Source organism: Caloenas nicobarica, chromosome Z, assembly GCF_036013445.1.
Source record: "Caloenas nicobarica isolate bCalNic1 chromosome Z, bCalNic1.hap1, whole genome shotgun sequence".
Lineage (NCBI taxonomy): Eukaryota > Metazoa > Chordata > Aves > Columbiformes > Columbidae > Caloenas > Caloenas nicobarica.
Window position 1 is genome coordinate 106176711 of NC_088284.1, and position 18064 is coordinate 106194774.

General features: G+C 37.9%; 1 protein-coding gene across 1 annotated transcript in view; it reads left to right on the forward strand.

Annotated features, from left to right (window-relative positions):
• The window catches only part of HOOK1 (hook microtubule tethering protein 1), a 29829-nt gene extending 12496 nt beyond the window's left edge, over positions 1-17333 (forward strand). Inside the window, exons 9-22 of the mRNA XM_065657123.1 lie at positions 2281-2447; positions 3033-3173; positions 4414-4615; positions 5310-5420; positions 5694-5781; positions 5866-5926; positions 6542-6682; positions 7323-7410; positions 8232-8266; positions 8862-8944; positions 9373-9473; positions 9828-9929; positions 12517-12585; positions 13822-17333. Coding sequence (XP_065513195.1) covers positions 2281-2447; positions 3033-3173; positions 4414-4615; positions 5310-5420; positions 5694-5781; positions 5866-5926; positions 6542-6682; positions 7323-7410; positions 8232-8266; positions 8862-8944; positions 9373-9473; positions 9828-9929; positions 12517-12585; positions 13822-13980 — 1548 coding nt within the window. The 3' untranslated portion in view covers positions 13981-17333. The remainder of the gene's footprint in view (positions 1-2280; positions 2448-3032; positions 3174-4413; positions 4616-5309; positions 5421-5693; positions 5782-5865; positions 5927-6541; positions 6683-7322; positions 7411-8231; positions 8267-8861; positions 8945-9372; positions 9474-9827; positions 9930-12516; positions 12586-13821) is intronic.
• Positions 17334-18064: the final 731 nt, after the last annotated feature.

The following is an 18064-nucleotide window of genomic DNA, read 5'->3' on the forward strand; positions in this document are numbered from 1 at the left end:
AATTAATAACTCCTTGCAGATGTTTTCAGACCTCACTGATAATAGGCCTACTTTTGTTTTTAATGGATATAAAAGTTATTCAAGTCACTTTTTAGAAAGAGGAGAGAGGATTTCATAACAATCAGGAACTTGCATTTAAAATCAACTTTTTGAAGGAAAAGAAAAAAAATCCATTTGTTATCTCAAAGTCTGATTTCTCTTTTATGGACTAAAATCTGAGAATAGGAAGAGGTTTACCTGTTAAGGCAGTTTATCTCAGGTTTGAACCCGTGCAAAGAGAACATTTGGGTGCCATCTCCAAAAAAACCACAATGGGTGACATAGAAAAAACCAAACACCACAAAACCAGAACCCAGTTTTACATTTCTTAAAGGTAGTGATGACTGAAAAAGTAGAATACTCACATATAAAGCAGCTCATTCCCAGGAAGTTGTTAAAATTGAATTGATACTTTTATTTCTTCTTGAGGCAGTAGTAAGGCTTCCTAGTGAAAGCAGAGATCTAGAAATACTTGAGCAGAATCTGCAGGAGAAAATGATTTCTTTTAAATGGGCAAGAGGATTGATTTGGCAGCTGAACTCGCAGATTACAGTTGTTAAACTTCAAAAAGAGTGTTCACTGTTCAAAAGCTTCACTTCTAAGCATGCTGGGATAACAATTCACTTGCACTTTCTGCTTCCATTAGGAGAATTAACTTGTCTCAATAGAGAAGGCCCAGGTTTGTCTTGTCTCCCACAAACTTCTCTTCTGAGATTTCTGTATTCATTAGTGATACGTTACAGAAAACCAGTTGCTTTTACATAGTGGTGGGCCAGATGAAGGCATGAAAGGTGTTCCAGGGAAAGGTAGTGCTGAGTATACACAGATGAGTTAATGACACCATAACTCTTTAATACTGGGAGGTGTTTTTAAAATATCTCTTCATAATTTGTGCTGACTTTGACACAACTTCCGTTATGTTCAAATAATAGAAAAGAAGAGAAAGCTATCATAAAGAAACTGAGAAAAGATTAAAAACTTGCTCTGAGTTGCGTGATAGGATTTTCTTAATCTGAGGCTGTTATTTGAACATTATGCCAAAAGTGTGAATGTTGTGCATGTTTAATGAGAGGGTGAACCTTGAAGAGGAAGTAGTAGCAAAGCTCAGATATGCCCTCTACTCATGGGTGTTGGAGTGTGCATGTGGATAGTCAAGTGACATCTGGTATGAAAAAAGGAGAGAACCTAGAAAGCCGCATTCTGATGAAGTGGTAGATTAATTACTACTTCGTTTTTTACATCAGTTTGACAGATTTGTAAATGATGATCACAAACTGTTTCTTAATATTGCATACTCTCGGTTATATCTGATGTTTAATCATGTCACCATTATATTTTTTTAAAATTTTATTTCTTTGAAGCCATAATATTGACTGATGCTTCTTATTTAAACTAATTCTTAATAAATTCACTTGTAAGGTCTCAGTCTTCCTTGATATTTTCCAAGAGTAAAAGAAAGGTAGGTTTTCTTTATGATTCAGGAAAATATAACCCAAAAAGCATATTGTCCCTGTTTAAATGCCAGTTAACTAACACACGCTACATGCTCTTATGTTTGACAGGATGTTAAAATTAACACAACAGCTTTCACTAGAAAACCTTTAAAGGTTCTATCCTCTTAATCTTTTCCCGTTTTTATGGCTGTTAATGACACTTACTGTTTCAATGAAGTGTTGTATTCTCATTTGCTTAAGCTGTGAACACTTCCAATATTAAACTTGTTTGATAGTTGCAAGAAATGCATGCTCTATATGAAGCTGTTGAGGTTTTTTTTGCGTGTGTGCTTACTGGCTTATGGCGCCTGAAACCGCTTCTTGCGCGACCATTCCGTGCTGAGCGCACGGCAGTGCTGTGTTAGTGTGCTGCCCAACGCCATCCTGCTGCTGATTGTGAAGTACCAGCAAGATGGAGAGCACCTTTGCACCGATCCGTACAGTTTTTTGTATGGTGTCCATGGTATCCTTTTGAATGAAAGCGCCAGTTTCTCTCCATATCACATTGTCTGCCATTACTGTGGTTCCAAAAATTTGTCTGTTTGTAGAGGGACTTTTCCTCTAGTGCTTCATAACTGTCATTCACTAAAGCATCTGTATGCTCGAGTATGCTTATGTAAATTACATTCTAAAATTTCTAAATGCTCAACCTTTTTCATAAACTAATTTGGTGACGTACAGCTCTCTTGCTTCAGTTCTTCCCAGCTGGACAGGTCTGACAATGTTGACGCTGTTTTATCTGCACCAGGTGGCTGCCCTCCAGGATGAAAGAAACAGCTTGGTGTCAGAAAATGAGATTATGAATGACAGGCTAGAGCACTTAGATGACTCTATTGATGATCCAAATACTGTGGTTGCAAAGAAGTATTTTCATGCACAGTTGCAGCTGGAACAACTGCAAGAAGAAAACTTCAGGTATGGAATGATTTCTCTCAGAAATCCCTCACTTGTCATGTCAAATATATCCTGAGAATTTCTGGTACTCTTTCAGGATTTTCCACCTCAATGTCTTTTTCTAGAAAAACTTTCTAGTACTGTATAAACATATTTTAATGACAATCCTTACCTTTAAAAAGTAACTGTTAATTGTAGATATTATTACTTTATAATTGCCATAGTAGCCATTTGACACTTCAGAAAATGTGATGGAAGGTAGACAATGCGTGCCAAAGTGATTTCCTTGTAAGTAAAACAAACCCCTAAGCCACTCTGCCCCCAACCACTATTTCTTTACTTCACTGATTTCTTGTACATATTTATCTTTCTCCAAGTGAGAGAAATCACTTTGCATGTTATCTCTCAATATTTATATGGTAAATTTGCAGCATACATTACATTATGATTTAACAGGTGGACAAAATGTTCCATCCTTACACTACTGTTTTCTGGCTGCTTAAGTCAATCGGTTTCTTTTGTCTTGCTTTTCATAGTTCTAGCACTAAATGAAAAATGTGTAATAACAATGAGTTCCTAACAGAGTTCCTGTTCTTGATCTGGTAGGCTTGAAGCTGCAAAAGATGATTATCGTGTCCATTGTGAAGACCTAGAAAAACAACTGATTGAACTGCAACATAGAAACAATGAACTAACCTCTTTGGCAGAAGAATCTAGAACCTTGAAAGATGAAAATGATATTCTTAGGTATGTTAGAGAGGTAGCTCCTCACACACGTTAGGAGGATTTAATGATTAAATCAAAGGCTTTGTATTTAACAAGATTTTTTTTCAGAGCCGTTACTTCTGCAGATAGCTCTTATCTGATTGAGATCCAAAATAAATGTTGGAAGATAACCCTCTGAAAAAGCAGAGATGGAGTACAGGCATAACCTCTATTGTTTGCATAAGAATAGCAACAAGGAATTGTTCCGTAAAGCAGGATTGATGAATACAGAAATCGTTCTTCATGTGGGATGGAAGGTGAAGTTCTGCAAGAATTAAGAAATTTTTATGGGAGAGTGTGTGTGCATTCTTATTAAGGGGACATGGTTTTTGCAAGGGGCTGCCTTTTCTAATGTACAAAAGCATATATGCAGCTAGAACTTCAACGTAACTTTTAGTGTCTGCATTCTTGGCTAAGTTTAAGTTAATAACATGATGAACAAAATGAAGGTGAAAACACAAGCTTGATGAGAATAAAATTCCACCCAAGAAATATCCAAAGCAGATCATATTGAAAAGCAGGTCTGCTATTCATAAAATAGTGTGAGTAAAACATGGAAACAAACATGGTTTCAGGTGTTTAACTTACAGTGGTTCTTAAATAACATCTGAAACAAATCTTAACTATAGATTTTCTTCCATAATGTCTTTGCACTAGCTTCTAGTGATATGAGATGGCAGATATTAAACACAAATATTGAAATTAATGTGTATTTGTGATCGGAATATTTTCTTACCATGTAGATTTGTGTTAATGATCAGCTGGTAATATGTGGTCATCTATGCTAATGATCATTTTCATAGTGCAGTTATGTTCTAATTGTGTAGAATTATGTATGACCCCACAATGAGAACATCTGCGTGTTTTTTTTCCTTACTGAGTACTATCTAGCGCAGGATGTTGTGCTGCGTTTACAATGCACCCCACAGAATCTGCTAGATACATTTGACATACCAACGCTTGCTTCTACTTCTGGAATATGAGTGTCAGTCTTACTCCCACCTAAACCCTGTGGTGATTTTAGTTTTCATAAGCAATCTTTGCATAATTCAAGTTTGCATTGATTATGCATTGTAAAATAAAGCAGTAAGATTTAACTGCTGTTAAGCACATTGCCATCTCCCCTTGAAAATAGCTTCAATGTGCATGAAAGTAGAATTCAGCCTTTTTTAATCTTTTGAAGAAGCACACTCTTTCTTCTAATTCCTGTTTATACTTTAAGGAGTACGGCAGACAAGGCAAGTAAGCTGGAATCAACTGTTGAAGTGTATCGTAAAAAGCTACAGGATCTGAATGACTTCCGCAGACAAGTCAAATCTCTGCAAGAAACGAATATGATGTATATGCACAATACAGTCAGTCTGGAGGATGAACTGAAGAAAGCCAATGCAGCTCGTGCCCAGCTAGAAACCTACAAAAGACAGGTGAGGCTGCATCTACACTGAGGATGTTACTTTTTCCTCAGAAAGTCATCTTACCTAAATAAAATTATTTTAATTATGTTTCAATTAAAAAAAAATAAAAACACAACAGCTTAAATTAACAGCCCGTGGACTTAACCTGTATTGTCTCCTTAGAATTTCTAATTTGTGAAAACTCCTTTATACTCTGCCATTGACTTTTGGGTTTTCTCTGTTCATTAAATTAACAAGATTAACTGTAGTTGCCCTCTCAACTGATTGGTTGTCCATGGTTTGCAGGCTTTTCTTCATTACTTTAACTGAGGTAATTTGTGTGCGTGGGAGAGGTTGTTCAGCTATTACTCAGATCAGTTGTATGTAATATTCTTCACAGAAGTTTATTTTAAACTGTACAAGTTTTATTCTGATTTCCCTTATTTCAGTAGTAATTAAGAGATACAGGAGTTAAATATAGATATATATAAGAGGGAGCAAAACAAGACCAATACTAAAGGAAAACAAACAACCCCCTGCAACCAACCAACCAAGCCAAAACAAACAAAACCACTGCCTGGTCTTATTCTACCTCCCCTCCCCTAGGCTTGCAGAACCAGCTGTTTATTTTGGCTGAACTGGGCATGAGTGAAGGCTTTAACATAGCTTTTAAAAGTAGCAACTTGGAATATTCATGTGCTGAATATAGTCTCTTTATAAAAAGGTCCAGGAGCTTCATAACAAGCTGTCTGAAGAATCAAAAAGAGCTGATAAGCTAGCATTTGAAATGAAGCGACTTGAAGAAAAACATGAAGCTTTAATCAAAGAAAAAGAGGTAAGTCTCTCTTGAACGAGAGTTTTTTTGAACACCTAGTGAATCTCTCTCAATTGCTTTGTTTGAGGAAAACCTTCCCAGAAGTAGTGCTACCATAAAAATGAAGTTTAGGGCCGTGTGTGTGTGTGTGTGTGTGTGTGTGTGTGTGTGTGTATACACCTATAAAACAAAATATATCTTAAAATGTGTGTCTTAGTACTACACCTGCTTAATGTTATTTGGTCTTAAAGCGATGCAGTATGACTTAATTCTACCTCAAATATATCTTCTTAGAGGCTGATAGTACAGTGTGATGCATTAAAAGAGACAAATGAAGAACTCCGGTTTTCACAGATGCAGCAGGATCACCTGAGTCAAACAGGTACTGCTTTACTTTTGGAGGCTTTTCTATATATGTTAGTGTTTTGTTCAAGTTTACTAAATTAAACCTCCCATGCAATTTCAGGTGCATCTCATGTTAAAAGCCATGAGAATCTTGCTGCTGAAATTCTGCCAGTGGAATATAGGTAAGGTGAGAAGGTTGAGGTGGTTTTGGAGTTTTTATGGGTGGGGCATAATGTTGTTTTTGTGAAAGGTCAATTTTTTTGGCAACATGACTCTGTATCCTACTTCTTGCTTCCCCTCCGTGATGCTTCTCTGGACCCCCATGTATCAGTTGATAATTTCCCCATCCCATAATTACTTTACATTCTTTCTTAAAAGCATATCAGATTGCTGTATATAAAGTTTGGCTTGAAACATCCTCTTTAAGGAGTAAAACAATTCTTATCTTGCCCCACTGACAGAATAAATAGAGAGTACACAGCAACTAAGACAGGTAGGTAATATTAGGCTAGGTAATATTACTTTTGAAGTCTGGCAGAGGGAAACATGAAGGCACAATAAAATCTGAGCTTGCAGTGACTTAATTTAAAACTTTGTTCATATCTCTTAAGCTATTGTGGTGTTTGAAAATTATAAGTTAACTTTTAATAAAGAATTGCATTGTTACTCCAACTGTATCCTTAAGCAGAACTTGTTTCGCTTGGTTTAAGGTTGTGGGAGCGAAACGGAGTATTGCATCCTACTCTTAGTCACCTTTTTCTTAATTAACAGTGACTTTTTTGTTGTTTCCGATTCAGAGAAATGTTTATTCGGCTGCAGCATGAGAACAAGATGCTTCTGTTAAAACAGGAAGGATCAGAAAATGAACGTATTGCAGAGCTCCGGGAACAGTTGGAGCAAAAGCATCGGACAGTGAACGAACTAGAAACTGAGAAAAGGTGATGGGTGAAACAGCATCTTAAGATATTGCAAAAAGTGATTTCTGTACTTTCAGAGCACCTAATGTGGCTTGCATTTGTAGTGTAGCACTCTGCAGGAAGCCTGTTATGCTTTTTCTTTCACCGATGTAACCATTAACAATGGGTTATGAAGCAAGCAAGGAAAGTAGCTTAAATGTGGTGGTGTGAAATGTGGTACATCTGGGTTTAGTGTACTCTGAAGGAAGTGTTGCTTATAGGACACTCTTCTTAGCTCTGAATGATTCTTGGTAGACCAAGAATGGATGTAAACTCATTTCTAGAACTTCAAACTAATCATGTTGTAACACTGGTATATGGTCTGAATTTCTCTCATTTAATGAATGCTGAAAGCAGTTTACTACAATATGAGAATTTTGGGTAGTTAAGTTTTTTCAAAACTTTAAAATTATTTTAAGTCTTTAATTATAAAATGTTTAATAAAGCTGCCATGTGTTTCAGTAGTTCAATTTAAGCTAAATGCATTTGTAATCAGTTTCTTTGTGGCTTAAGTCCTGCTGGGTCAACAGTCTGAAAAATTACCATCCAGACATGAAACAGAAAAATCTAGTTCTCTTATGCTCGATTTAGATAGGTAATAACCATCGTTTCTTCCTAAAAGGCTAAATGAAGAGCGTATTGGAGAATTACAACAGCAGATTGAAGATCTGCAAAAGACTTTACAGGAACAGGGATCCAAGTCTGAAGGAGTAAGTGAAAGTACAAGCTTCTTGACCTTAAAGACATCTTGTCAGTTTTCTTTAAAATCCTTCAGCATAACATTCAGTCATTTGTTTAGATGCACTGCTGCTTTTTCAGTGTGTCTAGTGTTGATAATTACTAAGAAGGCAGGATTGTGGTTTACTGCCTTTTTTTCTTTTTCAATTTAGTTTGAAAAGCTCTAGCTTATGCAGTAGTAAGAGTGAGCAAGCTCTGAAGCTCATTTGGGTCACCCAACCCACCTCCCCCCCCACCCCCATGAACAAACATACACCTTTCAAAAGACTTTACAAGCAAATACCTTAAACAATTGATGCTGTTCAATGCCTTCTAAAAACTCTCCTGCATGAAAACAGCTCCCCTGGTTTGTGTAGCAGAGACTTGGCTCTGCTGTATTCAGTGCAGATGAATTTAGTCACTATGGTATGAGAATCTGTGAGACCCTCACACCTATTGCATTTCAGTTGAAAAGCTCTTGTTTTATATGATTCCTTCCTCTTGTCATCTTTAAGGAACTGTGACTCTTCTGCCTTCCACTTTACTTTTAAAAATCTCTAGTTTTATCATTAAATGCTGGTATAGTGAAGAGGATAGTGTTAAAGAAAAAAGATGCTGGAACTTGTATCTGTGCGATACAGAAGATATGAGTGCAGTTACAAAAATACATGAAAAAATGCAGTTTTCTTAAGACTTATTTGGTTTCACTTATTTAGGTGTGCTGAGTATTCTTGACTGATTTGTAAGAGCACTTTAACATTCCACAGTATGAAATACTGAAATATAACTCAGTTTTAACTCTTTCCTTCTGTAGTCTAGCAACCTGAAGCAGAAATTGGCAGCACACATGTAAGTAAGGCACATGCATCCACCATAGCTTATTTATGCTAAATAATTTGACTGCTGTAGCACAGAAACTGCGTTAAGTCTTTGTAGGGATGTCTTGTTTTTTCTAAGCCACTGATTTGAGAATCATGTACGTAGTGGGTTAAGTATAACTGGTGTAGTTTTGTCTACTCTGATCATGAGAATCTTGTAGTACTAGTATCCACTTAACTATCTCTTTGTCACCAATAGCATTTTTACTGTTCTGGTTCAACAACAGCCTGCTAGAACCATCCACTGTTACTGGACTCAAAACATATTTCATCCTTCTGAAATACTTCCATCCTTTCAGCAGATGTAGTTCCTGCTAAGGAGATGCTGGTTTTGTGGTGTTTGTGGGTTTTTTTAGCTTTAGGTAAATGAGGCTCAATTCAGAACTCACAACTTTTTATGGTTCTTTAAAAATACCTGCTAATATTTCTGTTTAAACTCTGGCAATTCTTTGAAGTTTAAAATAGTTGTTTAAGCACTTCAACCATCAAGTTTCAACTTTCAGCTCTGAAAACTGTGCACAGAATTATTTGTGAACTTAATCCTTAGCCCAGACTTTTATTTATAGGGAAAAGTTGAATGAAGTTCATGATGAGTTACAGAAGAAAGAGGCTGATCTTGCAGAACTCCAGCCTGATATTAGTCAGAACCGTAAGTTGTTTTGTGTGGTGGTTTGGGTTTTTTGGTTGTGTGGTTGGTTTTGGTTTTTCAAATGAGATTGTTACGTTTTTTCTGAAATGATTCCTGTAGCCACTGGGCTATGGGGTACGTGTCTGGATAAGGCTTTCTGCTGCAGTGTAGCTTTAAACCTGAAACGGGGGCAGGGGGAGGGGTTTTTTGCACATGGTGGTGGGCAGGGAGAGGTTCGTGGAGGCTTAATTTTGTCAAACAGTACTGTTCAAAATGGGAATTCAGCGTCAGATGGGACCTTATGGGTACGAGTGAAACAAAAATAGGAACTTAAGAAATTGTGTAGGAGCTAAAATGTTTATGGGGGGCGGGGTTAAAGAGAACACAGAAGCCTTGAAAGTACCATGTTGATTTTTATTTCGTATGTCTTTGATAATTTCTGTAAATAGCCCAGAAGATTGGAGAGCTGGAAGCAGCTTTGCGAAAAAAAGATGAAGATATGAAAGCAATGGAAGAAAGATACAAAATGTACCTTGAGAAAGCAAGAAATGTGAGTGGCCCGTTACTGAACATATACATTCCTGCCTTGTAAGTTGTAAGCAGATTGATCTGAGTCCCCTGTGTCGACCTCCCAATTAAAATTAGTGGCTGCATGTTGCGTTTTTAGTCAAATTGCTCAATTGCTATCACTTAAGTGTATGAGAGAATGGGTTTTAGGCTAAAGCATGAGATGTATTGTTCCTTTGTACCATTTGATATCTTCTGTTGTGCAGTGTAACAGCCTAGTTCTCATAATTGCCTGACTAGTGCTCAGTCTGTTTTCATATTTCTACTGAGAGCAAATGAGATGCAGAGCTGTTGAGAATCAAACCTGACTCATAATGGGGTTTTTTGCCTTGTACAGGTGATAAAAACCTTAGACCCTAAGCTAAATCCAGCATCAGCAGAAATTATGTCGCTCAGAAAACAGATAATGGAGAAAGACAAAAAAATTGAAGCACTAGAGGTAAAAATTTACATATATGTAACAATAAGTTCTAGTATATTCTACTGTCTCAAGTTACTGTTTCTTAATTATCCAGTACCCTTCAATGCTGCATTCAATTATAGAAACTGCATAGACTATCAAACCTAGAGATTTTTATTTTGGCTTAATTAACCTTGCAGCCTAATAGAAGTCTGGACTCTTCAACAGTGCTTTTCAATGTAGAACTGAAACTCTAGTTCGGATTCTTTCTAAACTCTCTGAAAAAATCTCTAAGTGAAATACTCGATAAGACGAATAGTTTTGCAATGTGACAGTAATTTGTACAGAGCTGCGGAGTCTGGCCTTTTTCAGTAGTACTGTATCTTCATGTGTATGACAGACTCAGCGTTTGAGCAATGACTTGAATGTAGTAGACCTCTGATATCAGTGGCTTCATGTACTGGAGTTCTTGAAACCATATAGAAGAGTAAAATCTGTTAAGTCAGTAGACTCTGGCTGAAATCCTGAAAGGATTGTTGACAGGAGTCCAAGGACTGATTTGAAGTCATTGCTGGACCGCTCTCCATCATCTTTGCCAAGTATTGGGAAACGGGAGAGGTGCCTGAGGACTGGAGGAAAGCAAATGTCACTCCGGTATTCAAAAAGGGCAAGGAGGACCCGGGCAACTATAGACCGGTCAGCCTTACCTCCATCCCTGGGAAAGTGATGGAACACCTTATCCTTGGTGCCATCTTAAGACATATCAAGGATAAGAGGGTCATCAGGGACAGTCAACATGGCTTCACCAAGGGGAAGTCGTGTTTGACCAACCTCATAGCCTTTTATGAAGACGTAACAAGGTGGATTGACGATGGCAGAGCAGTGGATGTGGTCTACCTTGACTTCAGCAAAGCATTTGACACTGTCTCCCACAGCATCCTCACGGCAAAACTGAGGAACTGTGGACTGGATGATCGGGTAGTGAGGTGGACTGCAAACTGGCTGAAGGAGAGAAGCCAGAGAGTTGTGATCAATGGGGCAGAGTCTGGTTGGAGGCCTGTATCTAGTGGAGTGCCTCAAGGGTCAGTTCTGGGACCAATACTGTTCAATATATTCATCAATGACTTGGATGAGGGAATTGAGTGTACTATCAGCAAGTTTGCTGATGACACCAAGCTGGGAGGAGTGGCTGACACGCCAGAGGGCTGTGCTGCCATCCAGCGAGATCTGGACAGGCTAGAGAGTTGGGTGGGGAAAAATTTAATGAAATATAACAAGGGGAAATGTAGAGTCTTGCATCTGGGCAGGAACAACCCCAGGTTCCAGTACAGGTTGGGGAATGACCTATTGGAGAGCAGTGTAGGGGAAAGGGACCTGGGGGTCCTGGTGGACAGCAGGATGACCATGAGCCAGCACTGTGCCCTTGTGGCCAAGAAGGCCAATGGCATCCTGGGGTGTATTAGAAGGGGGGTGGTTAGTAGGTCCAGAGAGGTTCTCCTTCCCCTCTACTCTGCCCTGGTGAGACCTCATCTGGAATATTGTGTCCAGTTCTGGGCCCCTCAGTTCAAGAAGGACAGGGAACTGCTGGAGAGAGTCCAGCGCAGGGCCACAAAGATGATTAAGGGAGTGGAGCATCTCCCTTATGAGGAAAGGCTGAGGGAGCTGGGTCTCTTTAGCTTGGAGAAGAGGAGACTGAGGGGTGACCTCATCAATGTTTATAAATATATAAAGGGTGGGTGTCACGAGGATGGAGCCAGGCTCTTCTCGGTGACAACCAACAGTAAGACAAGGGGTAATGGCTTCAAGCTGGAACACAAGAAGTTCCACTTAAATTTGAGAAGAAACTTCTTCTCAGTGAGGGTGACGGAACACTGGAACAGGCTGCCCAGGGGGGTTGTGGATTCTCCTTCTCTGGAGACATTCAAAACCCGCCTGGACGCCTTCCTGTGTAACCTCACCTAGGTGTTCCTGCTCTGGCAGGGGGATTGGACTAGATGATCTTTCGAGGTCCCTTCCAATCCCTAACATTCTGTGATTCTGTGTGACCAAAAAAAAAAAAATTGGGAAATGCCGCATTCAGTTTTAATAGCAATATTGATAGGACTGGTTAGAATAGTTACCTGAGAAAATGTAAAATTCCTCAACATGAGTTAGTAGGCTGAAAGGTCTGACTTTATAAATGCTGTGGCCGCAGATTTCTTCTACGTACTAGATAAGTATGCTATATTGCAGTTAAATGTAATAGCAAGTCAGTAACATAAGAATATTCAGCTACTAGAGGTACATTCTTGTCTTTGACTTTCAGGTAAAAAAAATACTAAATTATTGATAGACTTTCTGATACACCCTAGGTTTTCATGCATTTCCCCCCACACACAGACACCCCCTCAAAGTATGTTTCCAAGTTGAAGTGCAACTTGTGTAAAGTTTAGCCTCTTCTTGAAATGGTCTGTAACTTCTCTCATAGTCATTTATGGAAATATCTTTAATTACACTTCTAAGCCTTCTAGTTATTTTGCATATTTAAGCATTTCTGCAGCATGTGTTTATTTCACTCAATGGACTCTAAGTTTATGAAGATTATTTTTGTGTTTTAACTGAATTTTTCGTTATCGTCTGCTTGCAGGCTGAATACAAACTTGCTAAGTTACGTGATTATGAGGAAAAGCTTATTGTAACTGCATGGTATAACAAGGTGGGTCAAAAGCTCGTTTGTTGATATCTCAGAAATCACAAGAACACGTTTTGCCAATTGTGACAGTTAAATCTTAATCGCCTTTTTTTCTTTCGTAGATTCATTATAAACTGGTGCTTAGGAGAGAAAGCTAATAGTTTAGCTACTTGTGGCACAAGAATCCACCGTGCAGATTAGCACAGCCTCACGTATAAAACAGGGAACTAAGGAGAGGAGCAAAGCCTTGAGGATTCCGGTTTAAAATGAGATCATTCTTCCACTTGCTAATTCTGACCTTAAGCCAGAATGCAAACTTGAGTGAGTTCTAGCTGGAATTTCCAATCCTGTTGATGTAACATGGGAAATACCAGCATCATCATTTTTGATAGCAGTGTAAAGGAAAAATATTATAGGTCATCTGGAGTCTTCTTCTCTGGAGATATTCAAAACCCACCTGGACGCCTTCCTGTGTAACCTCACCTAAGTGTTCCTGGTCTGGCAGGGGGATTGGACTAGATGATCTTTTGAGGTCCCTTCCAATCCCTAACATTCTGTGATTCTGTGATCTATTTTTTTTTTTAATTTCGTTTTCTGCTTGTCTTCTGTGCTTTAAAGTGAGAGACTTAAAAGTAAGATAGGCCATGACTTCCATGTTAGTAATGTACTATTTGCTGCCACAAGTTTCCTTTTGGATTTAGCAGGTTAGATTTCTGATTGTTCAATAGTATTTGTTGTTGGAGTTTTTGTGCTTGAGACAAAGGGATGCTGTGGTTCAAAAGGTTTCCAGACTCCTGCTGTAGATGTTCAGTGTCTTTAGGACAGTATTTGTGGGGAAAAAAGCTAAAGCTGTCTTCTCATCCTGTAGCAGTGTTGCAAAAGTGTTAGAATGTTTGATGTTAGGTTGCTGTGAAAAGGAATGGAGGAAGTTCTTAGTCTTTACATGAAGCAATGCTTAAATAGGGTTTCATAAAGACTGGAATGGGAAATCAAAAGAAGAAAGTAAAATTAAATGGCTTACTTAATAAAGGAACAACTTTACAATAAGCTAAAATTAACACACTCTATATGAATGTGAATGAATCTTATTTTTTTTCAGCATTGGTTCATACTTTTTATGGTAGCAAGAGGGCATATAAGAAATACAGTAAAAGAAATTATGTGTGCATACTGAGTAAGCGTGAGCTTTGTGCATGTAAGATGGCCTTTTTTTTGGTTTGTTTTTTGCTATAGTGTAAATGTTGTTTCACTTATTTGCAGAGCCTAACACTTCAGAAGCTAGGTATGGAATCAAGACTGGTTGGCAGTAGCGGTGCCTGCAGAGACGGTCCTGGACGCTCCTTCCTAGCTCAACAGCGTCACGTCACTAATACCAGAAGGAATCTCACTGTTAAAGTACCGGGTGCAACATCTGATTAAGCTGGAAGGACCATGAGGAAAACTTATATGCTAAAGTGTCCTTAAATGCTTTATAGCTTCCACTTCAACTGCTTGATGCAAAAGAAGGTTAAAATGGTGGGCAACTGCAAATTCAACATCAGAACTGATCAAGTGGTGATTAAGTTGATGAATGGTGTATCTAAAAGGTAGTATATAGCTTTCCAAGTAGAAGCAGGTTTAATAACTGCAGTGTGTATTGACAAGCACAACTTAAAAGATTTATATTTGCCTTCAGAATATATTGTAAATATTAAAATTGGCGCTATATATTTAAAACTTTATTTAATGGGTTTGGGCTAGAAAGTTGACTTTTGTAATGGGAAGTTGTTATGCAAAAACGTACTTCAGGAAACTGGCAGTACTGGCCATTTTTGCTGGGCTCTTCTAAAAATAAATTTAAAAGATTGGTACAATGTTTTAAATACTTTTTTTTTTTTTTTAGAATACAAAGTACAGTTTTAAGAGGAAGAAGGTGCTTGCATTTATAGAAAAGGATAAAAAAAGGTTAGTACTAGTTGACTTGTTATATAACAGAAGGCAGGATTTGTTTTGTCATCTCAAGTTCATTTTAAAAAATAGAAGATTAAGTTCCTGCAGAGATACATTAAGGAAAACTTATCTTTAAGATGTTGAATCTGTTAAAGCCAAATAAGCTGTCTTTCCCTGTGTAAGAAAAAAGCTATGATAATAATTCAAAAGTCTGGGCTATGTTTTCAAAGTCTGGAGTATTGGTACCCTGCATTTCTTTGCAGAAAGGGGGTTAGGTGGGAAGGAATTCTATTTGTTTCCAGCTATTTGTACAACCCTGTGTATAGAAATTAATTTTCCTCTTTTTAAATATAGTGTCACTTCAGTTATTCTGAACTAACTGTGCTAGGTAGGTGAATGAAAGATAATTTTGCTACTTGTTGGCAGCAAAGATTCTGTTGACAGCGAGAAAAATGCAGAAACTGTAATAGCTTTGCAGTATCTAGACTGAAGATGAAATGCAAATTGATACCTGAAATTTTGGTGCAGGAAATTGCTGTCTTTCACCCAATTTGTGTTGCTATTTACCAAATGTCTTATTTTTGTTGTAAACTGTATTTTTAGGAAACTTGTTGATGTCCCTTCTTCTTCACAAACTGTATAGACCAAATTCGTTATACCTGTAGTTAAAGAAAATGAAATTACAGCAGCCCTTAAACTAAATATTTGAGGGTGCTGTATCAGTCCATGATCTAATATAAAACTCAGCCATATGCATGAAGGAAAGCACATGTCTGTCTTCACCATCAAGGCTATCTTTGATTTGAGAGCAGGGATCAGCTTTGCAGAATTTAAGTTTTGAATGGTGAAATCTGAGTAGTCTTCCATTTTGTATGCCCCTCAGTCTGGCTTGTTCTTTGATTTCTTCCTTCCCAGCATCTAAAATTCTTAATTGGGCATTGCATGCATTGCTAGAGAAATGGGAAGTATCCATTTTTAGTACTTAGCTAGTGTTGTTTCTTAGTTGTGGTGATGGTTTTAGTGCTATACATTTAGGCATTAAAGAGATTTCTTCTTTTAAAACTTCTGTCTACACAAGTGGTTGTTTAAAAGCCAGTCTCATGCTAAATGTGGTATGAGCAGCGAATACACCAGACAAACTGCTGTTGGGCAGTTTTGTCTGTCAGGTTGTGTTCTTCAGGATTCTGTTCTTCTTTGGACTACCTCTCTTGGGTTTTGATGTCTTTTATTGCTGCGGTGATATTATTGGGGTTTGTATTTAAGATACAATTGCTTGTTTGATCTGCTAGTGGTGTGGGAGGTGGTGGTGAGCGGTGCAAGACGCCTGCATTTCTGAAGCCTGGTACGTCGATGTGTTCTAGTGACATGTCAAACTGTCCCTGATGGTGTTGGATGGATCTCTTAACCCTTGTTCTTTACAGCATGGAAACTTTCATGGATGTCTTTCAAATACTCATCTAGTTAGTAGGCTTGATGCGTTGTTTGTACTTCTCACAGTAGCTGAGCTGTGTCAGTAGTCGTATCAGGTGCAGAATAGTGTAAATTTGGGGCAAATGTCTTTATATGCTTCTCAAAACTGCAGAACCTGGGACCAAAAATGACGAAGAACCTCCCTGTCACCTAATTGGAAGCTCGTCTTCTGCCTACTGATGGAAGAATTTAATTACAGAAATATAGAGAGGGAGCAGCCTTTTTCTGGGCAAGGTTGCCCCCGATAGTTTTGTTTGGGTTGCCAAAAATTAATCTGGTTTTCAGGTACTAGATAAAATTTTACGTCCTTGAGACTTTTTCGAAACTGTTAAACGTTAAGGCTGTGAATATAACTTCAGCGTTTCTTTGGGATTGACAACCTGTTTAAGAGTGGCTGTTTTATAACTGTTTAAACTTGGGTTAGGTCCTATGAGTGAGGAACCGACCTGTAGAAATATTTTATTATAAGCCACGATGTTGTATTCACTTCAGCTTACCTGGCTGTGCAGAAGGGATCATTAGAATAAGTATCATTTTAATGTTAACTTCATTCACGTCAAACAAAAAAGCTGCTAATAACGTTGCTGTGTTACAGCTGAGTTGTATGCAACATGTAGCAGCAGAACAATATCAATACACTGTTCTTTGATGCAACATGCACCACTGCTGAGGCAGGACAAAGAAAGAGGTTACTTTTCTCTGCAAGATCAATTTGTATCATGCCCAGACAGCACGGGTAGGGACAGATTGAAATTCGGAGGTGAAATCATTAAATACTGCTGAATTTACTCAGCATTATTAGTAACTTTAGCCAGTTTCCAGTAAAACGGGTAATATAGATCCAAAGAAACAAACATATTTTCTGATTGACATATCACTTGTTAATATTTTTTATATGAAATTAAGAATAAGCACTATGGAAGTGGTTTGTAGCAATAATACAAATTTAACTAGTAGGTTCTTTTACACAAGGTGGATCAGGCAGCAGTTTTGAGAAGATTCTTTTGCAACGACTGTATTATAGTGGATTAAGAAACATTACCTGAAAAGAAATTTTCACCTAGCTGATTTTTTTTGTTCTTTAAAAATATATTATGTGGGTATCTTATTTTCTACAGCGTACACTTACTTGGAAATAAGTAATTTAAGCAATACTGACGTTTTATTTAGGTAGCCATAAATAGTTTAGGAATTAGAAAATGGAAACACTTGTTTACAAGTTGATAGTGTCTAGTAAAGTAACTTTCTTAACTACTTTGCTTTTTTCCCCTTCCCCTCACTAGTCAAGCTAGAGTTAAGGTTTTCAGTGTATCTGTGTCTACATCTTCTGTTTAAAACAAATGTAAACACTTTGTTGCATAGAACTTGAAAAATTGCACTAATTTTAAAATTTTGGTTTTATTTTTCTTTGGAAAGAATTATTTTATATTCACATAAAGATTTTTAAAATTAACTCTTGGGTGTCTTTATTCCAAGCAATGTATTTAATAGTTCCTAGCTGATGTAAGTATCCATATTTCTGGGCAACATATGAACTGTATCTGCACATTTATATAATTACACCATCTAAACTGTCGTGTTACAGGATATATATAACATGTATGTATAATTAGTGTATGTATGTTGTGCTGTAACAACAAATCAGAGTTGTGCTACCTTCCCTTCCTCTTTTCAGTTCATTCCTGCTTACAGTTCTGCTCTCACCCAAAGCTGGTTACCTCTGTTCAGTCTGCTGAGAGTCAACTGAGAGCTGGGCAAGGGACTTTGAAGTGAAAAGGCTAAAACCCACCACAGATGAGCTGTTGAGTGTCTTGGGTAATTGCATATTGCTACTGAAATAAGTTAGGATCTCTGCCTACCCTCCTCAGCCCCACCTGAGAGGACACAGAGTGACAGGTACACACTTTAAATCACCATGCTTTGTTACTATTTGGAAAAGAAAAGTGACTGCCCTCTCAGTCTGCTTTGCAGGTTATTTATGTGCCCAGTTCTTGGCCTCTTCGGCAGCTTTCTTGTTCCCTGAGCACTAGCCTCAACCCAGAAGTGAGGTTAGGAATAAGAGCAGGCAGCCGTTCAGCCCTCCAGAGTGAAGATCAGCAGGGAG